A 26,272-nucleotide genomic window follows, 5' to 3' on the forward strand; every position below is an offset into this window, starting at 1 on the left:
TTACCAAGCTAAATGTTGTCCAGTCACAAAAAAAAATAACAGCAGATTTGAATTCCTCACACCCCAAAACATATTTTAAAGACCCCCTCACCAAAGAAATGTGCAGAAATTAAGTTTCAGCTCCTAAAATGCCACATCCTCTTGCTGGGGGCTTGTTGTCATTTTAAAGTATTTGCATTTCTTTAAAAATGTAGAGGTTGGCCTAGGTTTAGACACAACTTAGCACTTTAACAGACAGCCAAAGTCCACTCCTCCTGCATTAGATCCCCAGGGAAACGGTTAGCCTCTTCATATACTTACTCAGCAGTACCTCTCAAGTCTAGAGAACATAATGTACAAATAAATTGCAGATAACAATTTCAGGTATTGATTTATGTTTTACTTTTTGCAGAATAAACCGATGTTAAGTAAACAACGTGGTATTTTTAGGCTTGGATGAAATGGAGCTACTTATCTCACAGGACAAAACATTTCTTTCAAGTGAAGGTTAAAAAGGACAAATGTTTCTGGAGAGAGAGTTTGCACAACTGTTGTCAAAGCTTCTTTTCAAATAGACAACACGGTGGCAGTTGCTCAGCCCTCCTAAAAATCAGTAAGACTTTTCATTATAAGGATTGGGGTGATTACAGTTGTCCTTATTATCTCAAAGCAGATTTCTCTCTCTCTCTTTGCCCATCTCATACACTTCTCCTGTATCCTCCTAGCAGCTCCTCATGCTGTCTCTGCGCCATGTGCAATATCTATGCAATGACTCTGACCCCTGAGCATCCTTGACACAACCTTTTGAGTGATGGATCCACATTGATAGAGGGCCCTAGAGAACCGTGGCTTATTCATGGGCTGACGTAGCAAAGGGTCAGAGTTGTGAGCGCTTGTCTTCTTTAGACATAGCATACCAATTAAATCCATTTCTGTATTACCAGAAGAGAATAATTTGCATGCAAGTGGTAAGAAATCTAGTTTGGCGACAAGGCTCACATGCTTTTTTTAGAAATGTGCTCTCCATCCTAGAAAAAAAGCAGAAGAAATTAAACATGGGGGAAGAAGATTGACCTTTGCAGGTCAATTTTTAACCTAGTAAAAGTGCATAAATTCTTTCTTTGCAACAGAAAGGGAGAAACTGCACTAAAATGTATAAAATTCCAAGTTGTTCATTATTATGGTATTAAGTCACAGAATATAAATTATTATTCTTAATTACTCACCCTTTATCCAAAGGTCCCAGGGCAGGTTACATTTTTTAAAAAATCATTAATATGAAAACACAATATTAAGAACAGCTTAAACCAATTTAACAATAATAATAAATAAATAAATAAATAAATAACCCAACAGGAATAACAGGTGTTGAAAAATCTCTGTGCTCCTTGTTAGAAGTAGCTTGTTGAGTGGGTTGCTGTTGCTCACGAAGAGGCAGAGGGCCAAGGCGATCCCCCAGGGGATTGGTGGTGGGACGACGATGAAGAGGTAGCAGGGTTTCGTGAGCAGTAAGAATCATAGAATCATAGAGTTGGAAGAGACCACAAGGGCCATCGAGTCCAACCCCCTGCCAAGCAGGAAACACCATCAGAGCACGCCTGACATATGGTTGTCAAGCCTCTGCTTAAAGACCTCCAAAGAAGGAGACTCCGCTACACTCCTTGTCAGCAAATTCCACTGTCGAACAGCTCTTACTGTTAGGAAGTTCTTCCTAATATTTAGGTGGAATCTTCTTTCTTGTAGTTTGGATCCATTGCTCCGTGTCCGCTTCTCTGGAGCAGCAGAAAACAACCTTTCTCCCTCCTCTATGTGACATCCTTTTATATATTTGAACATGGCTATCATATCACCCCTTAACCTCCTCTTCTCCAGGCTAAACATGCCCAGCTCCCTTAGCCGTTCCTCATAAGGCATCGTTTCCAGGCCTTTGACCATTTTGGTTGCCCTCCTCTGGACACGTTCCAGTTTGTCAGTGTCCTTCTTGAACTGTGGTGCCCAGAACTGGACAGTACTCCAGGTGAGGTCTGACCAGAGCAGAATACAGTGGCACTATTACTTCCCTTGATCTAGATGCTATACTCCTATTGATGCAGCCCAGAATTGCATTGGCTTTTTTAGCTGCCGCGTCACACTGTTGGCTCATGTCAAGTTTGTGGTCAACCAAGACTCCTAGATCCTTTTCACATGTACTGCTCTCAAGCCAGGTGTCACCCATCTTGTATTTGTGCCCCTCATTTTTTTTGCCCAAGTGCAATACTTTACATTTCTCCCTGTTAAAATTCATCTTGTTTGTTTTGGCCCAGTTCTCTAATCTGTCAAGGTCGTTTTGAAGTGTGATCCTGTCCTCTGGGGTGTTAGCCACCCCTCCCAGTTTGGTGTCATCTGCAAATTTGATCAGGATGCCCTTGAGTCCATCATCCAAGTCGCTGATAAAGATGTTGAATAAGACCGGGCCCAAGACAGAACCCTGTGGCACCCCACTAGTCACTCTTCTCCAGGATGAAGAGGAACCATTGATGAGCACCCTTTGGGTTCGGTCAGTCAGCCAGTTACAAATCCACTGAGTGGTAGCATAGTCAAGACCGCATTTTACCAGCTTCTTTACAAGAATATCATGGGGCACCTTGTTAAATGCCTTGCTGAAATCAAGGTAGGCTACATCCACTGCGTTCCCTTCATCTACCAGGGTTGTAATTCTGTCAAAAAACGAGATCAGGTTAGTCTGACATGACTTATTTTTCAGAAATCCATGCTGACTATTGGTGATCACAGCATTTCTTTCTAGGTGCTCACAGACTGTTTGCTTAATGATCTGCTCCAGAATCTTCCCTGGTATTGATGTCAGACTGACTGGGCGGTAATTATTTGGGTCCTCTCTTTCCCCCTTTTTGAAAATAGGGACAACATTTGCGCTCCTCCAGTCTGCCGGGACTCCGCCTGTTCTCCAGGAATTCTCAAAGATGACTGCCAGTGGTTCTGAGATCACATCTGCCAGTTCTTTTAATACTCTTGGATGCAGTTCATCTGGCCCTGGAGACTTGAATACATCTAGCCTAGCCAAGTATTCTTGTACTATCTCCTTAGTTATTCTGGGCTGTGTTTCCTCTGCTGAATCATTTGCTCCAAATTCTTCAGGTCGGCCATTGTTTTCTTTATCGGAGAAGACTGAGGCAAAGAAGGCATTGAGGAGTTCAGCCCTTTCTGTGTCCCCTGTTTGTATTTCACCATCTTCTCCTCTGAGTGACCCCACTGTTTCTTTGTTCTTCCTTTTGCTACGAACATACCCATAAAAGCCTTTTTTGTTGCTTTTAACCTCTCTAGCAAGCCTGAGTTCATTCTGTGCTTTAGCTTTTCTGACTTTGTGTCTACACGTGCTGGCTATTTGTTTGAATTCCTCTTTGGTGGTTTCCCCCCTTTTCCATTTTTTGTACACATCCTTTTTTAATCTTAACTCAGTTAAAAGTTCTTTAGATAGCCACCCTGGCTTCTTTAGGCACCTTCCATGTTTCCGTCTCATTGGTATTGCCTGAAGTTGTGCTTTTACTATCTCCCTCTTAACAAACTCCCAGCCATCATGAACTCCCTTTCCTTTTAGTATTACTGTCCATGGGATCTCACCCAGCAGCAGAGAGCAGTCCAGAATCAGAGGCAGAAGTGGAGGCTTGAGAGATTGGGGGGGGAGAGGCAGAGATGAGGCAGGCTGCTGGACCAGTAGAGGTATGAAGAGGGCAAGGCAAAGACAGAGAAGGCATCAGAGTCTCAGATTGCTTGGGAAGGAACTGGGGAAGGAGGAGACTTAGGTAGCTGTGAGAAGGCAGGGACCTTCAGTCCTTGCAGCTGCCTCACTGGGGCAAGACCTACTGGGAAATGTTGCCATGCTCACAAGGCCTGGCATCCTGAGCTGTTCCTATTTCTTTGAAAAAAAGAGAGTTAACTTCATTGACACCGTGTGAATTATTGCTGACCTGCTCCTGACACTCACCTTGACAGAAGCATGCAGTTGCCCTGGCAGGAGCGCCAGATTGGCTCCACTGGTGTGTTTGCATCATGCTACCCTCCCTGTCACCTGACTCCACCTGACCAACCAGTAAGCAAGTGTAGTGGTTCCATCCCACCCCAATGGCTGCTTCAGTTCCTTGCAGAGCTCAAGCAAGCACAGTCTTCCGTTTGCTTTTTCAATGAGTGGCTGATCAGATGAAGCTGTATTCTACTGGCTTTATCAACCTCAGCGTCACCCTCCCCTTCGCCAACTAATTACTAGGAGTGTTTTGCAGTCATTCTAACTCTGCTAACCCTCCCCTGTTCAAACCTCTCAATCTCACAACACTGGCTGAAATAATGTTTTAGCTGTAATTGTTTTTCAGTGTTTTTCACATTGCAAGCGATCGGACAAGATGACCCTCGGGATCCCTTCCAACTCTCTGATTTTATGATTCTAACTGTTTTTAGAATGTTTTAGATGTTTTGGAACACTTTAAAAAATGGACATTTCCCCCACTCTGGGCTCCTTTAAGAGGAAGGGCAGAATATAAATTCAACTAATAAATGACCCCAGGATCAAATTCTTTGAAGACGAGTGGCTTGCTAGAATCTCAGGTACTGGTGTTTTCCATCCTTGCTGCCCATTTTGCTGGAGATATTGAAACTGGGATTTCAGCATCCAAGACAGGTACTCTGGTGCTGATAAATGAACAACTTACAACCCCAGTAGTTTTCTCCCCCAAATCAGGCTACTGGTCCATCAAGACAGGGGTAGCCACCATGGTGATCTTAAAAAGTGGACTCTAGTTCCTATCATCCCTGACCATTGGCTAACGTGAATAGGAATTTTAGTCCATACTCTGTAGATGATCTAGCCTAAGATTGTATTCTCTGATCAGCAATGGCTCCCCAAGACCCTAGGTCGATGTTCCATTTCTTTTCACCTCCACACTTCCTGCTTCCTCTTTCTCATTCAAAACCAAAAGTGTGTGCTGCACAATTCCAAATGGTGAAGGTGTGTGTGTGTGTGTGCGCACACACACATTATTCCCCCCTCCCCTTAATGTGCTGCAGGCCTCTGAAATGCCAGTCAAGGTGCTAATCCCAAAATGAAAATCTAGAGGAAGTGAGAAAAGCCTTGGATGAATATTTTACCATTTAAGAAGTGATGACGGAGGCAAAAACGGAATGCAAAAGGGATGCCTCTAGGGAGGTCGGATGGGAGCAAAGACGGATGCTATGTAGCAGAATTCCCCCCATTGATCATGGACAAGGGGCCAAAATGAATAAAGTAAACAGTATAAAGCAGTCTGCATTGCTTGTTTTGGAACATATAATGTCACTGATTTGCAGAAAAAGGCATGTTCATATACCTTTTTTAAAATGCCTTTTCCATTCTGCTCTTCCTCCAAGGAGCCTAGGCTGGCAGCTATCATTATCCCCCTCCACACTGCATCCTCATAACAGTAACCCAGTGAGATGGGTCAGGCTATGTAATGGTGACTGCTTGTTCTCCCCCACAATCACCTAGCAAGCACTGTACTGTGCCTAAATGGGGATTTGCTGGTTGCTGAGTATGTTTGTCAAAGTCTTTTACAAATTTTAAACGTTTGTATGGGTTTTATGTTGGTTCAGGGTCACATAAGGACACAAGGAGACCCCTCTGGATTAGGCCAATAGCCCATCTGGTCCTGTTCTCACAGTGGCCAGTCAAATACCTGTGGGAAGCCTCCAAGTGGGACTGGATCACAAGCACACTCTCCCCTCCTGTGGTTTTCAGACGCATTGCCTCCACCATGACCAGTAGCCATTGATAGACTTATCCTCCATGAATTTGCCTAATCTACTTTTAAAGTCATCCAGATTGTTAGCCATCACAACCTCCTGTGGGAGTGAGTTCCATAGTTTTAATATGTACTGCATGAATAGGTTCTTGTTTCTATCTGTCCTGAATCTGTCCTGAATCACTCAGCTTCATTGGATGTCTATGAGTTCTAGTGTTTTCAGAGAGGAAGAACTATTCTCTAGCCACTTTCTAGATGCAAGGCATAATTTTCTAAGCTTATTTCATGTCACCTCTTACTTGTCTTTTCTATAAACAATCAAGTCCAAATGTGGCAACCTTTCTTCACAGGGTCTTTGCTTGCTCCATCTCCTTGATAATTCTGGTTGTATTAACCGCTTTCAATTTTAACCTGAGAATTGCCATTTGTTCAGTTTTAACTTTTTAAAAAAACTTTAAAAAAAATTTATTTCGGGATTTTTACGTACATTATATTATCTCCTTCCAATTTTTAAATTTCCCGTACAATTTTTCCTCCCCCCCCCCATATCCATTGGAAGGGTTCAAACAATTATCCTCAGCCACAGGCATAGCGTCTTTAGTTTCCATCGAATGTCTTTTGTTCCAGTAGTTTCTATCCATTGAAGATAGGAGTTCCATCTGTCCTTATCGTGGTGGACTTGACCTTCCACGTTGTTTCCTGTGACGTTACTACGACAATGTCCGACTGTTGTTCAGTTTTAACTTTAATTTATTTGAATTAATTTTGGGATGCATTTTAATCAATTGCTTGCTTGTTTTTATGCATATTGTATTATTTATATGTTAGCTAGTCTGAACCCGGCTCCGGCCAGGGAGGGTGGGATTCAAATAAATAAATTATTATTATTATTATTATTATTATTATTATTATTATTATTATTATTAACATTTTCCAACTCTGCAATATCCTTTTTTTTCAGGTGAGGTGAGCAGAATCGCACACAGTATTCCAAATGCGGCTGTGCCAAAGATTTGTATAACACAATGAGTTACATTTCATTGTAACCCATAACTGTATAAAGTCCGGAGAACCCAGTTTGGAAATCACTGTGTAAGAAGCAGTACTGCCAATCTCCCATCCCTTTGGATTTACATGTGAAAGAAGGCGCCTTTGATCAGCCGGCTAGCCTCACATTGTTCTATGGAGAAAGAATAAGAAAGGAAAGACAGCCTCTTTTATATCGCTGACAGCCGCTCCTAAAACGACACTGGTCCTTCAGCAATGCTCAGTATTTAAAATGTCACTATTCTTTGGTAGGAAAAATGACAACACAGCATTTTTTTGCAGAATGATATTGTTGCAAGTCAACATTTCATGTAGCAGGAATTCAGGATCTTGAATAAGTTGGCAGATCAAACTATGGCTGCATATGCATCAAATGTTTGAAGCACATTTTCCACCCAAAGAGTCCTGGGAACTGTAGTTTGTTAAGAATTATGGGAATGGTAGTTCTGTGAGGGGCAAACTACAGTTTCCAGGATTCTTTCAGCAGGTGTAGATGAGCTTTAAATGTAGGGCAGATGTGCTTTAAATGTAGGGTATTTTTGCAATCAAATCAGGATGAACTCTCAGTAAAGAAGCTGTCTGGGGAAACTGTCAGTCTTCTGAGTGGCACTGGCTACAATGGGGAGTACAAGCCAGTGCTGCAAGTTTTCAAGTGACTACCAGGCTACCAAATGTGCTTTAAATATATAGTACACCTACCCACCCTGAGAGACAAGCTGAAGTAAGGAAAGAACAGGAAGTCAAAAATAGCACTCTCAAATTCTGTCCTATCTGGTCCTGCCAGCATTATAGGACCATCACAAACCTAGTTACTTGGCTTTGGCAAAGAACCATGGTGGGCGGCTCCCACATGAGACAGAATTTGGGAGCACGGATGAGTGTTACGGACTGTCTTGTTCTTAAAATGTATTGGCAGCCCCTCCTGACTAGCTCCTTCGGGAGCAACAAACACTGTTCACCTGCTCCCATGAAGTTTTTGATAGTTTATTAGTGTCTGCTCATTTTTTTTTGTAATGTTCAATGGGATTATACATCCCAATTACAAGAGATTAAAGGCCTTTTTCTGTAGCTGTGATGGAGGAGCAAAAGGCAGCTTAGGCTTATTGATCTTTCCAGCTCATAACTAGTTCTGTCTCCCTTTGGCTTTGGACCTGTGGAGCGTGTGGCTTGGTTTCTCCTGCCCAAACATCCAAGGTTGCTGCTGTGTGTCACAGCCTTGCCTCAATATGACAGGCTCTCTGGGATCAATTTGCACTAAACACAGGGCTGATGACCTAAGGCTGAGAAAGCTGACAAACGCATTGTGGTGATGAGGCAAATGGATCTCAGTGTGCAGGTAGTGTGGCAATTTACAACCGTTTGGGCTGCAGCCTTCAGGCCATGTCTAATAAGGGTGGTGGCTGTATTGGGCATATCCCAGCCAACGCTAAGCCCCTTCAAACAATGTTTATTTCCTTGGGAAAGCAATGCATAAACTTCCTACAGCTGGATGGGAGCATTCAAATCTCCTACAGCAGTGTTGGGGGGTGAGGGCCACATTGCTTTCTGCCCATCTTCTGGGGGTGTCTCATGTCAGTGGTCGGTGGTATCAGAAGCACCAGTGGTCAGAGAAGTAAATGTGAATGGTGCTTTTGTACAGCAGGAACCCCTCTCTATTCTCCATCCAGGAGAGAAATGGAGGATATGTGGCATGAGGAGGGCCTGGGAAAGAGATGTGGAGGGCCATAGCCAGCCCCAGAACATGAGGTTCCCCATCTCTGTCCTGTGAGTGACTTGGCTCTAGTCAGGAAGGTAGCAGTGTTGGTCTGATGCAGTCAAAACTTGTTTTAAAATTGTCCAGTAGCACCTTAGAGACCAACTAAGAAGTTCTGGGTATAAGCTTTGTGTGCTACTGGACAATTAAAAAAAAAATTTTTTTTTTTGCTCTAGTCTAGTCACCAATTCTTGGCCTAACCTACCTGACAGGTGTGACACAAGGGTCAATTGGGCCCAGGCCCAGCCCATATGCTGTCCTGAGGTCTTCGAAGGAAAAGTGGGAGAGGGGCAACAGAATTAATCAGTGGCGTAGCGTGGGGGGTGCAGGGGGGGCCGGCCGCACCGGGCGCAACATCTGGGGTTAGGGCAAATCTACGGGTTAGGGGGCGCAAATCCACGGGTTAGGGGGCGCAAATTACTTGCCTTGCCCCGGGTGCTGACAACCCACGCTACGCCACTGGAATTAATAATGACAGTACTCCTTCGCTGAATTTTTTAAAAGCGCTTTTATGAAACGCCAACCATAACAAACATACAAAAACTACTTCTATCTGTAAGAATATTTTTCATTTGTGGTGGGGAAGGATTTTTAAATTTCTCATTGCCTCGTGCTTCAGGTGGTACCAGTGGCTAGCAGTGCTTTTAAACAACAGCATCCTAATAAGACTACAATCCTTTCTTCTTTCAGGTATGGAAGCACTATTGCTTGCTGCTGGAGCACATGGGAAAGGTCCCAGGTTTAATCCCTGACATCACCAGGTAAGGCTGAGAAAGACCCCAGAAAGCTGCTGTGTCAGTCAGTGTCAGCAGTGTTGAGATAGATGGACTAAGGACTCTACTTCCTATGAGCTTTGGGAACTGCAGTAAAACTTCAAATTGGTGCTTACCCTCAAAACTGGCAACTTAGCACTGCTAGCTGAATCTGTGTTGATCTTCTGCGAATTTTTGTATAATGAAGGCTTGGAAAGAGGCTATGAGTATAAGGAATAGGTCAGTTTGGTCTCAGGGTTTGGATCTGAAATGTCAGGATTTCAGCCTCCTCAGGGTCTCCAGGGGAAGAAGGAATTTGTACCACACAGAATCTTAGTAGGAAATTAAGTGACTGAAAACCATCAACACAAATCATACACATTCATTTTTTATAACTGAGCATTTGGTGATGTCACAGGAGCACAATGGAAGGCAAATTGAGCTCAGATTAAATCTAGCTTTGTTTGATGTTTTGTTTCTTTATATTTTGCTGGAAGCCGCTCGGTGTGGCTGAGGTAACCCAGTCAGATGGACGGGGTATAATAAATTATTATTATTATTATTATTAACTTGTTGTGGTTGTTCAGGACAATCTGTATTATTCTGGCCTTAAGACATCTGCATGCTTTTGTGCCCACAAGCATGCATGGCATCTGTCAACAGAAATGTGTAACTGCTTCAGAAGCAATCCATAGTGCTGATTTTAAGATTGAAATTCCTAAGTAGCTGATTTTCTACAGACCACCATTCCCTCTATTTCAATGCCACACTAACCAACATGATGGAGACTGTACCATCTACACTATAGGCTACGCACCCATGCGACAATTTGGGGGTCTTCTCTCTGTGACTGCTCGCTATCTCTGTATGCAGTCTACCACAATCTAACCATCACAACAATAACAAAAAGCAGATTGCTCTTTCAGTAACCAGGTTCCCCTTCTTCTAGCCAAATTGTCAAATCGTCTGAGCCCCTCACTTAATAACCCAAGAATTCCACCTTGCTTTCAGTTCACAGGGCCACAGCAGATTTGGGATTCCCAAAGACAACGCCTCGCCTGCATTCGTGCCTGTGGCTACATTTGGTGCTTTTGCTTAAACCTGCATTCTTTCCCACCACTTCCTTGCTGATCTGATAAGGCCTCCTTCTCACGAAAGGTGGCTTCTACCTTGAAAATTGCACCCTTCTGGCTGCAGATCATCAGGCCACAGGAATATAAACAGATGGCCTTGCCCTGACTTAGCCCAGCCCAGATCAGATTAATTTCCTGCAGCCAGCCAGCCAGTCAGCTGGTGGCAAAAGCTACCAGGCGGGGATTAGGCTATCATTTCCAAGGCTCAGAATTAATAATGACAAATTCATTAAGAGTTCTCTCTTGGGTAAGGTTGAGAGAAATATGTGAGATTCCCTATGTTTCCTCTTTATTGCACACCATTTTTATCTTCCTTGGTTCTTGACTTTCCCCTCATTCATTTTCTTTGCCCTTGACTCTTTCTTTTTCTTCCTTTCCACAAATTGGGGAGTAATTTGCACAGAGGTGTTTTCTAAAGTGCGAGTAGGTGCACATTTAAGGATCTCAGCACCCTTCACTCATTAACGTTGGGGCGTTTTTAATATATGCATAAAAAATTTAAATTGAAAGCCAAGTCTCCAAAAGGAAGTGCAAAGTATAAGCACAAAGTACAAATCTGTGCTTTTGTAAATACCCAGACACAGAGACACGTGCCTGATGGAAGCCTTCTCCTGATGTCTTCACACATGATATTCTTACACGCGAGTAAGAAACTTCAGCCACGTGTGAAGATCGGGCAGGTCTGCGTTTTGCGCCAGATCAGCCCGGCAACCTTCCCACGGAGCGCCCATGATCCATTCAGCCCAGCAGGCACTTGCGTGTTTGTCTCACTCCCCGACCCGTATGCGTTTCCCCCGGGCAGCCTTAGTAGTGGAACCAGACGGGGCAGCGACCCTCCTCCTCCAGCCAGGCCTGCTGGCAGCTCTCTCCGGCCAGGAGAGGCGTCGCCGCTGCCCGCGCAGCCCCTGAGCATGTGGCTGAAGTGGAAGAAGCCCAGCCGATCTTGCCATCTGCAGCTCCGCGCTGCTGATCTCGGCTAAGGAGGTTGGGGGAAGCGGGCCAGAGGCGGGTGGCGGCGGCGGTGGAGGAGGAGGAGGAGGAGGGCGGGGTCTTCAGGTGCTCAGCACCGTCCTTCGCTCGCTGCGAGCCAGACGCCGTTGGAGAAGTGCGAGGCGGCAGTTGGGCGGCGAGAAGTCGCGGGGAACGGATCGGGTCCCTGCCAGTGCACCCTCGCGGAATCCTCCGCCGGCAAGAGCGGGGCGCGACGCCGCCAGCCCTTCCTCGGAATCCCCTGCATGCCTGGATCCCTCGGCTGCCGGAGGAAGAGCCAGAGGCCGGCGGGCTGGAGGACCTCCGCTTTGAAGCTGCTGCACTCACCGTTGGGCAGTACTACCTCCTACCTCCCCCACCACACGCACGCACACATTCTAGCTTGGGCGCCCCGAGGGTCGCGCGAAGGGTCCAGAGAGGGAGAGATGCAAACGGCGACTGCCTCGATCCTCGACGTTTCAAGGACGGTGGTGATCCGCGAGGACGGCAACCATGCCCAGAATAACTACACGGGTAAGGAAAGAGCCGTCTTGGCAGCTGAGGGTCGCCTGGAAGGGGGGCGGGGAGGGGGGTCTGCGCTGCGCTGCCTGGCGCTTGAGATGGGCGCAACGACACAAAATTGGGGGGGGGGGCAAGGGAAGAGGTCTTGGATTGTATGGGTGGGAAAGCCCAGCCAGGTGTGGGATCTGGGTTTGGGCAGGTACCCCGAGAGAGACAACTCCCGCCCGCACATTTTCCCTGTAGGCATGATGAACCCCCTGAAAAGCGAAGCCTCGGGTTTCGTTTGGGAGGGTTGCTCTTCCGAGGATCTGTCGTCCTTATGACTGCACGATGCTGAAGGATGGGCACTCTGCAGATGCCTCGAGGCGCTCTGGTTTGGAGCGTTGCTTGCTAAGCTCCAACCTTGGCGCCGAAACAGGTTCCGGGGCTGAGCCCTGCTTCTGTTCCGTGATGCGGAGGAGCCACCGCTAAGGCGCAAGCCATGAATGGAACAGGCTCCCGAGTTCATCTTCTGCCATCAGCGCCACTTAAAAGTTCAGAGGTGGCTGGTAGGAAAGATCTTTTCTTGAGCCCTTGGGGAACTGCTGCCTGTCAGAATACACAGTCCTGGGTTGCACTGGCCAGCGGGCAGAGTCAATGCAAAGTTTGCTAGTGGTCAGGAAGATCCTTCAGAGGCTCACTCCTGAAGCCCTGCGGGGGTCTTTCATCCTCAAACGGGCCTAACCAAACTCTGTAACATTTCTGAGGAGCAAATTACTTTGCGTTTGGTTCCAGGTTCAATCCCAAGCTTCTCTAGGCAACCCTGGGAAGTAATTCTGTAGAGCTGCTACTGTTCTCAAAGGTACTACTCTGTATAAGGTAGCTCCTTTTGTTTCTATCTCATTTACCCCATCCTCATGAGACAGGCCACCTTCTTATTTTATAGACTTAAGGAGGAGTTTAGAGACAGTGAGTTGTCTGCAATACCACCTCCAGAGTCACAGAGAGATCAGGATGCAGATTTCAAAGGCATTCAAGGTATCCTCTGCTGTATGTATCCTGCACGACTCTTCTACTGTATGGGAAACATTTCCCTGCAGTGAAATAAATGTTGGATTGAGCTTTTGGTGGGGGTGTTTGGAACCTATGAAGAGGCCCCCAAATCTGACATGCACTTCAGGCTGTATTTTTGGGTAACCCATATCAGATCAGAGGAGTGACTTAGGCGTAGTAAAGCAAGATACAGGATAATATATCTGCCTGTGCTGTAGTTTGCCCAATCCGGCTACCAGTGAACTAGCTTCTGAATTTAAATTCAGATTTAATGAAGCTGACTTCAGGGCCAAAAATACACATTATGTGAGAAATCCATAACAGTTCTTGCTTTAAAGTGGAAGCTTTCTCCTTCCACTATTTTCCTGATCTAACCTTTTCCATCTCAAAAAAAAATAATAAAAAAAGATAACCAAGCTGCTGTTAGCCCACTGGAGGAAAGAAATTGCAGATACATCTCCCCTCTAGAGTTAAAAGCAGGTTGTTGAGTGTGATTTAGAATGAGAAAATGGTGAGTGAGTGAGTGTGTGTAAAATCATCAACACTGACACTGCTCCAGTCAAATGTGAAGCCCCCACAGCTGCTTTAATGCAAAAAAAAAATAAATAAATAAAGACGATGGGCAATCTAATAATAGAGTTTTCATGTGATGTCTATTTTGTTTTTAGTATACCTACAGAGGGTTTTTCTTTTTCCCATCTTCAGAGGAAGCAACTTACTTTTGATTTGGGCACCCTTCAGAATATCCTAAAAATATATGCTCATCATGATGGCACCCTAAAGTGATATACTCAATGCTAAATATACCAGGAGAGATTGGGGGTGGGGTGGGATTCATTGCTTTTGATAGGGGAAATCTAGGCACATCTAGGGACTCGGACGTGTGTATCTTTGGCCAGATATGACAGTTATTCAGAACTAAGAAATAACCAAGGGGCAAACTACCCAGTAAATGCATTACTGCGATGCATCTCAGGGGTTTCCTTTTAAAAATGTAACAGTGAACATGCCCCCCCCCCCACTGATTTCCACTGAGGCTATCAGGTGTAGGTAGGTAAGGATTAACTTTTCAGTTCCCAGCCACAGTCCCAATGAAACTAGCTTTCCCTGCCCCATTGCTGTTAGCCTTGGGAAAGCTCCCATTGTTGCTCTTCCTGGATGAAAATTCCCTCTTGTGTCTACTATTTTTTTTAAAAAAGAAAACAAAACTGGCATGCTTCCAAGTGACATGTAGTTGGCCCTGATTTAATTTTGCTGCTCAGCTTGTTAGTGTCTAGAACAAATGCTGCCCATTGCCTTTTAGTAGAGGAGGCAATAAAGAGAAACCTATTTTGACTTGCTGATTTCAGCTCAGTTTGAGCAGAGCAGAATGCACATCCTTTGAAAGAGACTAAAATCGTACCCTTCGCTTCCCTCTTGCTGGTGCACCACTCATTTCTGCTTCCTTTACAATTCTTACCGTAAAGAGGGAAGTGATGTCAGCTGAGGTCATGCAATAAGCTGGCCTCACGCAGAGCGAGGATTTCTCGGCAAGGACACTTTCAGTGGTCATTAGTGGAATGTGTTTGCAGACACACCGTGATACGGAGAATAGGACAATAGTACGTATTGAAAGTCAATAATGAGTTCCTTTATACTTAGGAGAAAATGAAACTGACGCTGTGGTGCAGCTCTCTTGAGAAGTCATCCATTCACGGCAGCAGTAAACTTTATTTCCTATCCCCTTGAGCTAAAACGGAGGATTCATTGCGCTTTCCAAAATCTGGAACTGGGAGGAATGGCCTGCTGGGCAGTTCATGATGAGGATGATAAAATAAAGCAGTTTCCCTGCTTTTATTGCTATCTGGAATTTTGAGTGCAATGCTAAGCATTCACTGAACATCAAAATGAACGGGTACAGGATGTGCTAGTCCTTTTCTTTTAGCAGAAGCCATCTCGATATTTTCAGCTAAAACCAAACATACCTTTTGCAAATGATGCTCTCCTTAATGCAGTTTCAGTTTTGAAGCAAACATTCCATCTTTTTCTGATGTTCTGAAGCCAATACGGCCACACACAAGATGGAGGTATCAGCAGGGTCAGGAAAGCCCCCAAGTTTGCAGAACTATAAAACTATTTTGGGGCAAAACCCCAAAGTGAGGTGGGGAACCCCAAAAGCAGTCCAGTGAAGACTGGGTGGTGTCACTGAATGCTGACTGACAGGAGGAGATGGGAAACCATGTTGGAGAAGCAGTGGAATGGAGTGCTGTGAAGGGGGGCATGGCTGGCTTGACTGGAACAACGAACAGCAGCACTCCACACGGCAATGTTTTGTTGCAGGTTCTACTTGTCATTTCATAATGGCTATTTAGCAGCTGGCGTTTGTACCATATTTTTTTTGAAAAGGCTCACTTGTGTTGGTAGAATTGTACTGAAAATCTGTCAAGACTCTACTTAGAGGAAAGGCTATGGGAAAAGAAGGGGAGCATGTCAACATCATTTAGTTCAGAAAATTCCCTCAGACTTATAAATGAGCTTTGCAAGATGTACATCTTTGCAAAGCTGCAAATGCATATTCTCTAACGTTAAAAGTATATATTGCTGGAGAAATCCACAGGTCCCTGATCACGTAAAAATGTAACGCTACCAAGATAGATAGCTTCCATTTATTCTTGCAGCCCAGATAAATATGAACGGGGAAGTCTTCTGTTCCCCATTTACAGCCCAAACGTTTGTGCCAGTGGCAGAAGTTGCCTGTCTAAATCTCTTGCTCCCGGAGCAGCAGCACTGAGTGCACCTGTCTTTCCCGTCCTTCTTTTCACTTGTATGTTTTGTTGCAAGGCTATTAGAAATGTAATCTACTTTGCTCACATAAAGCCTGATTCTGTGGGCTTTGCTGTACTATTTATGGTACAGTAATGGACCACCAAGGGAGCCGTACACTAAGAAGAACGGCCTGTTCCAGGTTGGCTGCCTCACTGAACCCATACAGCTTATCAGTCAAAGGTGCTGGGAGGCTGGCAGTTGAAGTGACAGAGTGATCTGTATGAAAAGTGGCATCTCTCTCCTATGTTGCTGTTCTACCCTCACTTACGAAACTATTCAAACAGAAATGTACAGTGGTGGGCACGCTTCCCTTTCCCAACAAATGTCACACACCCCTTAAATATGTTGTGGCGCCAGGAGAGTGCAGTCCATAGCTCTTCCTGTCAGCTGCCTCAAAATTCTGCTAAGAAAATGGCTGCCCTTCTGCTTGTCAGCCTTTTGAAACAGCTTACATTGGTGGTCATAGATGATGTGTGTCTGTGTATCAGGGGTGGTTTGTGCAATGCACCATGCTTTTCTAGAAGGAATTGTTGCTGGTTGTAGTTAAGTAGCCTATTGCAGGGCTGTGACGACAGTCCATAATGTTACGCTCATACAACTTCTTCAAGGGATGAGAAGTTCAGATGTGCTGCTTTACCAAGCATTGGTGTCATGCAGAATGGGGTTATGGCATATTGTAGTGTTTGGGTTTATTTACCAGTATACAGGTTGAACTCCAAAAACAGCCAACTTTATTACCTCACATCAGAGCTTTTTATTATATTCAAGTGGATGGTAAACATCAGGCCAGGGTGTGTGTGAAATGAGGTCCCCCAGACTTGACCCTTAGGACTCTACCCAGATCATACACCCTCTCTCTAGGCTTCTGGCATTTCTTCACACACTAGGTATTTTTGTCTGTGTCTGGCCCTGCTCACCATTGGTATGTGGCCCTCAGGAGCTTGCCCAGAAGGGATTGTGGCCCTCGGGCACTACTGTTTGTAATGTTCATATTTTACTTTATTGCATTGCTGTAAGTCGTCTTCAGACCTTTGTAATAGAAGGCAATAAATCAAGTAATAAAAATGAAAGGCATTCAGCATTCCAGAATGCTCTTTATAGACAGCCTCTAATAGTGCAGTAAAATTTCTAGCACATTTGCAAAGCTAAGCAGATTCCAGTATGGTTTTGAACTGGATGGGTGACCGCGTGTAGAATTGCAGGGGGTGGGACTAGATGACACTTGGGGTCCCAACTCTACAGTTATACGGTTCTACGATTCTTAATCTCTTTGTCTTTCTCTCTGTGTGTCTCCAAAAATCAATTCATAGATGTACACATCTATGGAGACCTATATTGCATCAAAGTTACCTAGGGAGAAAACTATGCCTGCCTGCTCCCTCTTCTGATCAGCTTTCCCTATTCAGAACATTCCTAAGTGGTCTTGCATCAAGAAGCAGTCTTCTAACAATTATCTCCAATGGAGACTCATTGCCAGAATACCCCAGGCTATTAACACCCCTTTGTCAAGTTCAAGACTCTGCCCCCTGCATATTGACATGGGTAGTCAGTGTGGTTTTCTCCAAATTTTGTTGGACTCCTTTCAGTCCCAGCCAGCTTTGCCAAAGGTCAGATATGATGAGAGCTGCAATCCAACAACGTTGGGGAAGCACCATGTTGCCTTAAGGCAGTCCACAGTGATAGCTCAGTCCATGTGAATTGGATTGTAAAAACCAATAGCAATGAATTGCCATGAGGAATTTGAAAGAAACTGTATACAGGGAGTGGGCTGGGCCCTCTGATTTCCCTTGCCAAATACAGTTATGGCATCTAGTCAAGATAGATGCTCAAATCTTTTTGTCATAAAACGATAGAAGAAATCATGTCAGGATTGAGAGCACACTTAGAAATTCAGCTTCTCTTTGCTCAGGGGCTGGGTGAACAGACAGATTATCCTGGAGTGGACTTATTATTTGGAAAGACCCGCAGAGCCATAAAAATGTGTTTGTGTATCCCTGAAGTGGACTGCATGGGAGCTTCTCTGTGTGAAATGCTTACTGCTGATAAATAACTTCATTTATCTGAAAACCATTTATAACAGAAATTTTACACATGTAAAACAATTTCTTATTCATAGACAAAGCAGATTGGACAGGAATTTAGTGAGGGAAAAGTGCGCCCATTTGCACTGTCTTAGGCTGCATTAAATGTCCCCTCCTGGCGCTGAGTTGCGCAAAAGGTCTAGCGTCCCCACTTTACGTATAGGCATAATTGTCATAGTCCTGTCATTTCTCAGCTTACAGCAAAGGCCATTTACCTTATGGTTGCCATTACTGCCAAGAGACCCAATTTCACTGCAAAACAATGACTGACCAAAAGCTAAAAGCACAAAAAAATTGCTTCTGTATTTTTGCATTAACGGGGGATTGGATGAGGTGGCCTTTGAGGTCATTCCAGCTCCATGGTTTTACGATCACTCCCAGAAATCACCAGTCATTTAACTAGAGAACTCATAGCAGCAGGCAAAGACGTTCAAATTGCCAGTCTCCAGAAGTAAAACCAGTGCTTTTTTCTGGAGTACTCAAGGGTACACAGTACCAACACCTTTTTTTCTAGAAGAAAAGGCACTGGTTAAAAGCATGGCACGTACTGTAACAACTTGTGAGTACCGGCACCTTTTATTCTAGAAGAAAAACACTGAGTAAAACAATATAATATTCCCTTATAGAGGAGCTGCTTGAGTCCTGACTTTATTCCCCTCAGACACAGACCCTGGAGTGAATTAAGAGAATGTAAGTCTCAGTCAGTCTTTAATTCAAGGTTCTACAATCACCATTGATTGCTTTTTTATTAGTTAGGCAGACCAGAGGCCTGAGGTAGAAGCAGGGTAATTAATCTGGCTGGAAAACTATTAATAATTCCCAGGCACTCCCATTTTAGCCAGCATACTAATGGACACCGGAGTTCTGCATTTTGGAGCATAACAAGAGGCCTTCTGGGGTCAGGCCAAAGGCCTTTCTAGTTCAGCATTCAGTTTCCCAGAGGCCTCTTGGGAAGTCCACAAACTGGGCATGAGAGCAATATCCCTCTCGTACTATGGCTCCTCCGGTGACTGGCATTCAGAGGTATGCTACCTCTGACCCATGAAGACTAGCAGCTATATTGATAGTGTTGTTCTCCATAAATTTGTCTAATCCCATTTTAAAGCCGCCTAAGATGGTGGCCACCATTGCATCTAGTGGCAGCGATTTCCAAAGTTCTGCAGCGGTGTTTGTACGAAGACAGGTGAAGGGACCAAAGGGGTTTGTGATATCTTTTGAACACAGCCAAATTGGCTCTCTCTCGGGGCATAGGCTGATGTGGTGGCTGGTTCCACAGCACTAGCCATAGCTCAATGGCACAGCATCTGTGCTGTGTGCAGAAGCTCCCAGGTCCAATCCCAGTTAGGGCTGGGAGAGACTTCCTCTCTGAAACCTTGGAGAGCTGTTGCCGGTCAGTGCTGACAGTCCTGAGCTGGACAGATCAATGGGCAGACTCAGGGTCACAGGCAAGGATGTCTTCCTACCAATATGGCAGATAGCATCTCTGCCCCCAAACAAAAAACCAGGCAAGTCCATTCTATGCTCATTGCATCCATTGAGTATCTTGAGTAAAGTTCATCAGGTGATGGGAATGGTTCTCATTGAAACTGGGCCTCCTCTTCACAGGAAGAGGGCTTTGTCAGCGATTCAGAATTAATAGGTAAAGGATAAAGGACAGGGTGTCTCTCTGTGTTGCCCAGCTGCTTGTAAATGATTTGTTTCAGTGATGTTACTTTGTGGGAAATGCTTAGAGATAAAGTGTGGGCAGGTGGGGGTGAGCAAAGATTCACTTTGCAAGGCGCTTGCCTACCTTTCTGCCTTAGTCAGACCCGAGCAACCTTGTGAATCCCTTTTCGGACATCAGTGTTTCCAGAAGCAATGGTCCGCAAATCTGCACTTTAAAAAGCTGCCTGCTGCTCAGCCATGAAAAGGTCAAGGGAACTGTGCTTCTAGCAATGTCCGTCCTCCCCGTTCCGAGCAAAGAGATCAAAGCCAGGATATAAGTAATATATTACCTGCAATATAAAATGCGAGCACACCAGGCGGGCTGCATATCCTTGCTTCAGCTAGAATCTGCCATAAAGGATAGTTGACTGTGTGGAAAGAATTAATATAACGTATACTTAACATGACTTTGGTGCGCCAGGTGTGGATCCTTATGCAATGAAAATGGCACTGTGCAATGTGTGCATGCACAAGAGGGCAGTATCAGCCGGCTTGGATATGGGAAGGGGAAAAAAAAGCCTTAAAGCCTTAAAACAGGCACTGTTGCAAGCGTCACATCATACTTTTTCCACATTTGTAAGAAATTGGTCTTTTAATGTGGCAACACACACACTTTGGAACTCCCTGCCTATTGACATCAAGCACGCTCTTTCACTGTACTCTTTTCAATGCCTGCTAAAAGCATTTTTGTTTAGGCAAGCCAATCCAGACATATTGAACATTTTAATGCGTTTTAACCTGGTTTTAGCTTATTGTTGATTTTGATTATTTTTTAATGTTTTAAATAGTTGTTTTTACTGATAATTTTATATTATTAGAATCATTTTACAGTGGTACCTCGGGTTACATATGCTTCAGGTTACAGACTCCGCTAACCCAGAAATAGTACTTCGGGTTAAGAACTTTGCTTCAGGATGAGAACAGAAATCGCGCGGTGGTGGCGCAGCAGGCCCCATTAACTAAAGTGGTACCTCAGGTTAAGAACAGTTTCAGCTTAAGAATGGACCTCCAGAACGAATTAAGTTCTTAACCCAAGGTACCACTATATTTTATTTCTTTTGGAAAAACCACTTGGACATTTCATTACAATGAAGTGGTATATACAGTTTGTGAAATAAAACCAAATAAATAAATAAAGGCATCTCAATAAGGACTGAACACATGGTTAGCGGCCACAGAATGCTGGGTGATGCTGGTGGGAAGCCGAAAATGGAGGAGTGAGGGAATGGAATGGTGTATCCTGGAAGGAGGTATGGCAGAATAGAAGTAGTCCACACCACAACATTCTGTCACAAGTTCCATTACACACACACACACGCCTGCCTTAGCCTTACTCTTCAATACTTTCTTTAGACAATGTATGAAAAACTTGTCTTTCTACTTTATCATCATTTGAGAACTGAAAAAGTGGGGTGCTTTGAAGGGCTGGCTTGACAGAGTTGTGTGAAAATCCTCATGCTTCAGATGCTGTGAAGCTTTTGGAAAGTTCTAGTTATGGTGCTTGGCCGATGACGACCACTTTGCTCATGGAAATCACATGCTGCACGAACACAGGAATAATCACATACACATGTGAAGCACCGTCAGAGTCGGACATATGAGCAAGGCCCAAACATGGAGTAGGTGGCTGAAATCATAATATATAATAAACTCTGTGATAGTAGTCTGAATTTCGACTGTGAGAAGCACCTAGAAAGCAGCTGTGGATGGGGTGGTGAGGCAGCACTACACACCTGACCTCTGGCTGGTCATTTTGCTGCTGCTTACTAGGAGGTACAGAGGGAGGTGGTGGTGAGTCTGGCACAGTGTGAATGCGCCTGCAGAGTCAGTCCAGACTCCTGCCAGTGTGTTTGCACCACATCCACCTCCCTTCTCTCTTTATCTCCTGTTAAGCAGCTGTGATGTGTCCAACCAGAGTCAGCTGAGTGATGGCACCCCAATGCTCGCTAGTGCTCAAAAGTCATATTCTCGCCATCTCTTAGTTTGTTTGTTTTTAAGAATTAGATTAGCTATCTTTTAAGTTTAACATGACGTTAGAATTGGTAGTGAGCAAGTAATCAGACACAATTTGGGTTTACCTCTCTTGTTTTCTAGGCAGATGTGCTGATATTGATTGAAAAGGTGAGGGCCATCTCTGCTTTGCTACATTAACCGAGGAAGTCTGTTAGAACTAATTTGCGGCGTTTTGCTTTGCCATTCTTTTCATTACAGTGATAAACAAGCTTAACTTGTACTTGATCCCTGTCATCTTCCCCTCGTCCCCCAGGGTCAGGGGAGCAAAAGCTTGGGCACGGCAGTTTAATCATTTGTAGGATGTGCAAAGGCTTCCCGGTTATCTTATGCATATTCCTGCCTTGTCAAACAACAGTGTTTGCGTGTTTGCCACGACATTTATCTGCCAAGGTTGGTGTGCGATTTTCAACAGGGTAGGATCACCTGAACGTGCATTGTCTGTATTATTTTGGATGATGGTATAATTATGATCCCATCTTATAGGCGTAGGGCAGGGCTGATGGGAGCTGAAATGATATCTGCTTAATTGTACAAGCTTAAGTGTATATGATTTGCACAATTATTGCATGTACAAGCATTTCATGTAGATGTGTGGGCAGGAGTCCAGCCGGATGTCCACCTCTCTGGTCAATACAACTGACTGCCTACATGATTCTTACATGAGCAAACTGTAAACACGAAGGGTCTGTATGCATAGTGCAAAAAGAACCCCCCCCCCACATAGTAGTAGTAAGAAGAGCCATTGTATGAATAGTGCTAGTGCTGTGGTACTAATAGATCAATCACCACCTCCCAGCCTATCCCACCTCAAAAGGTTGTTGTGAGAATAAATAGAAGGCAAGGAAGAATAATGTACACCATTCTGAACAACTTGGAGGAACTGTAGGGTATAAATGGCACAGTAAATAAATATGTACAAGTGCTCTTGTTCATATTAAAAGATGGAATGGCTGACTAATTGATCACGATACCCAGTAATGGCTACTGCAGATCATTCAGAAGAACAGACCATAGGTTTACTAATTCTTTGCGATGAAAAGTACAGCTCTTGTTACCTGTCCTGGTGAAGCTTTTTGGTTTCTGTCATAAAATGAACTGATCCACTCCTGTGCTTCCAGTATTTTAATGGTTTTAGTGCAGGAATTCATGTGACTGCCTCCTCTGGGTTCAGTAAAGTACATTTCTGTTCTAGCGGTTCTGTAATGGAGGTCAAAATGGTGCGAAAAGAATGAGCCTCGCTGAGCCTTGAGCTGGGTCAGCTTGAAAATTCAGAAACGAAAAACTGGCTTACATCTTCACCTTCCTCCCACAGAGAACGTTTCCCTCGTCTGGCACGATCCAGTCTGACGGATGTCATGTCACTCTTGCTTCAGCATGGTCATGTTGCCATTGTGAGATTCTGTAGATGCACCATGGGCGTTATTTGGGGTGCTGAACAGCATTCGAATATAATAGCTTCCATGTTGTAAAAAGTTGAAATAAAAGGAAGCCCTGTGGAACTCTTTTCTTAGTAAGTGGGCTTGTAAGATTTACTAGTTCTGTTCCAGAAAGAAAGAAGCTTGGCTCTTAAAACTGGGATCTTCTGTTGTTTTCATGTCGTACATCTTTTGCAACTCCAAGGTCTACAGGTTAAAGCAAAACAAATGCAAACTATTAGAAGTTTTCACAGTGTGTGTGTTCAGATAATATTTTCTGTTCTTCCTTTTGTCACTCGCCCCAGTACTGCATACATTAAACCAGGTGTGGGTTATCTGTGACCCTCCAAATATTAAATCATGTGGATGGTGAACCTTTGACCTTCCAGCTCATATCAGCCCCAGCCAGCATGACCAATGGTTAGGGGTGATGGAAGCTGTAGTGCAGCAAGTATTTGGAGGGGCACAGGGACCTCATCCCTGCTGTAAGTCTCTAGACTCTGATTAACAGCTGGCTCTAACTGGCATGGAGGGTGGAATAAATGCATCTGTTGATATTTGTGTTTCATAGAGACAGAACATCCACTTGGTATCAATAGTCTGTTGCTTGTCTTTATATTTTTCTTTTTCTCTCCAGCACACCCTTTTTCTGTGGCTGAGATTTAGTTTAAGCACAGCACTGTGACAACAAAATATGCCTCTTGCAGGACAGCACAAATTGATGACTATGACAGCTTTTTTTGATAACGTGCCAAGCAGCTAGTAAATGTAATGTTTAAAAATATATAATCTCCTCTGGACCAAACTGGCTGAGCATGTTCAGTGAGCTACCTGAACATAAACCATGCTCTGGTTTGAAATGCTGGATAATTTATGAAGGTAATGTCTGCTCAAAGAAGGACTGGCAAATGGGCAGCCTTTTCCATACAAATGTCCACACCTCCCTGCTTTGACAGTTCTGAGGGGGAGGTGAAGTATTGTTTTGTCTGCTAATGCTGGTTATACAAAGTGTGTGTGCTGCAACAAAAGGCAGGAAATTCCCTAAAGCTACTGCTGAGATGCTGTCTTGGGCCCTTTCCGCCAATTAAACCCCCATTTAATACTCCTTGTCCCTTCTTGGATTTCAGTATCCTCCAGTTTGGGGTCTGCCGGCCTTCAGCCATCCTGAGCTCCTTGCCTCTGTCCTTTAAACCAACCTTGGACAATGGGGCAGCTCTAGACTTGGTCATGCTAAGAGGACACCCAATGAAACCATGACTAATTTAAGGCATATTGATGCCTCCCTGTCTCCAGCAAGTCTGGATCCAAAACCCCATGGTTGTAGCTTCCTTTACTACTGAGAAGGTGCTATGGTTACCCTTTGTTCTGAATACTGGAGATATGACCTAGGTGAGTATCAGCGATCCTCATGCCTGGACTAAGAGGTAGCATAGAAGAAGGAAGTTGACATGCTAGCTGCCTTGCCATTTTTTAAATGCATCTCAGTGGCAGAGCATGTGCCTGGCCTAGAAAAGGTTCTGGCTTCAGTCTTAGGCACTGCCAGGTAGTTTTGAAAAAGATTCCCGGTCTGGAATCAGGTGCACTGCTGCTAGTCAGGATTCCCTGAGCTTAATGGACCAATAGTGCTACTCAGTATAAGGCAGGTTCTTTGGCTCCTATGATAGGCAGTGTTCCCTTTAGGTACCTTATAGCATCCCTGGGGCTGTGTACACTATGCATTTATTTAAAGCACCCCCCCGAATCCTGGGAACTGTAGTTTCTCTAGCACAGAGCCACAATTCCCAGCACCCTTAATGAACTGCAGTTCCCATAAATTTTTGTGCGTGCGTGATGGAATGATGTGCCTTAAAAGAATGGTATGCAATCACTGTGTGTGTGTGTGTGTGTGTGTGTGTGTGTGTGAACTCCAGGAGCCCCTGGATGCCTGGGCACCTACAAAATCTTCACTGTGGGTGCCTGGCCTCCACCCATCGCCACTACCTGCTGCTTTACCTCTGGCTCCACGGTGGTGACTGGGCCGGGGCCTTCGCCTCGGGGCTTCTGTTGGGGCCTACTGTGGCAACGGACGTGTGCCCAGGGTGTGTGTGTGGCCTAAGTGGAGGCCTTAGCCTGGTCACTGCAGTGGTGGGAGGGGGTGGGGTGGCGGAAGCCATCTCCATGGGACTGGGTACCCATGCTCTGCTCCCTCCCAGCCACCGTAGAAGCACATCCACGACCACAGTGGGCCCCAACATAAGCCCCACAGTGGAGGCAGATGTGATGTGATGTGATGTCATTGTGATGTTATGTTGTGCACGTGTGCTGCTGGGCACCCAGAGTCTGGGGACCAAGTCAGAGCCTCTGGCACCCACACACCCACCCCCACACATATCAAATATGTTTTCCTGTGAAATGAGTGTAGGACGCTCAACATTCTTGTTCAGTCTCTTGACATCTTTCTTCCCAATACTGTGGTTTTTGTGAGCTGGCAAGTTGGAGATTGATCTGTTTGCCTTTGTAATGTTTGTCTGTTTGTTGTACATGGAATATTGTACAGGTTGGAAAGAGGATCTAACATGAAATATCTTTGAATGGGAGATATTTAAGTGTGTGTCCTTAATTTTTTCATTTCTAGGTGTGCTTTGTTTTTGGTGAGCTGGCAAGATGTGGGTCTGCGTAATATTTATTTATTGCATGTTCAATATGATACAGTTTGAAAATTGAAGTTAAACACTCTAGTTTTCAATTTATTTCAATGAGAGAGATTTAAGTGTGCGCTTAACTCTTTCGTTGAAATCAATGGGAATTCAAAGTGTTTAATTGTAGCTGGATTTTGCTGAGGTTTGTTGTTTGCTAATTGCTTCCTGTGGAATTAAGTAACAAACTTATTAATTAATAATGAATTAATTACACATGCATGCAAACATATTTAGTAATGTGAAGGATTTCTGCCACTTTTGCATTCTGCGCACATAGAACCAAAACTAATGATAGATTCGCTGTGAAAAGCCTTGTTTCTCTGTTGAGGCTTGATTCATACACCAGCAAGATATTTAGATGGAGGTTAAGATTAGAATTTTTATGAGAAAGTTATACATGCCTCACAAATGCATAGACTGGATTTCCCCCCCTTTTTTTGTATTGAGTGCTGTGACACTTTTAATGGAACTCTTTTACGGTTATTGGAAATGTTGAACATTATTTAAACATTATCCCCAGATAATGTCGGCTTCACTAAGGGCATGGGAAAGTTAACTTTTCTCTTCATTGCTGCTTCCATTCGAAAATATGGGTTGTAGTTAATAGGTACCATTTGGCACTGT

At 44.4% G+C, this 26,272-nt stretch overlaps 1 protein-coding gene and 1 long non-coding RNA gene across 2 annotated transcripts in view; one reads left to right on the forward strand and one right to left on the reverse strand.

The window, feature by feature from the left end:
• Positions 1-357: 357 nt before the first annotated feature.
• LOC310757704 lies at positions 358-4,378 on the reverse strand. Its single transcript, XR_014545432.1, has 2 exons — positions 3,962-4,378; positions 358-1,007 (listed from the first exon to the last, which is right to left on the reverse strand). It is a non-coding gene; the product is annotated as an uncharacterized lncRNA (long non-coding RNA).
• Positions 4,379-9,125: 4,747 nt separating this feature from the next.
• Positions 9,126-26,272, forward strand: part of SUSD3 (sushi domain containing 3) — a 53,592-nt gene continuing 36,445 nt past the window's right edge. The window contains exon 1 of the mRNA XM_083603127.1: positions 9,126-11,932. Within this exon, the coding sequence (XP_083459253.1) occupies positions 11,665-11,932 (268 nt within the window). The 5' untranslated portion in view covers positions 9,126-11,664. The remainder of the gene's footprint in view (positions 11,933-26,272) is intronic.

Source organism: Podarcis filfolensis (assembly GCF_964270895.1).
Source record: "Podarcis filfolensis genome assembly, chromosome: 2".
Lineage (NCBI taxonomy): Eukaryota > Metazoa > Chordata > Lepidosauria > Squamata > Lacertidae > Podarcis > Podarcis filfolensis.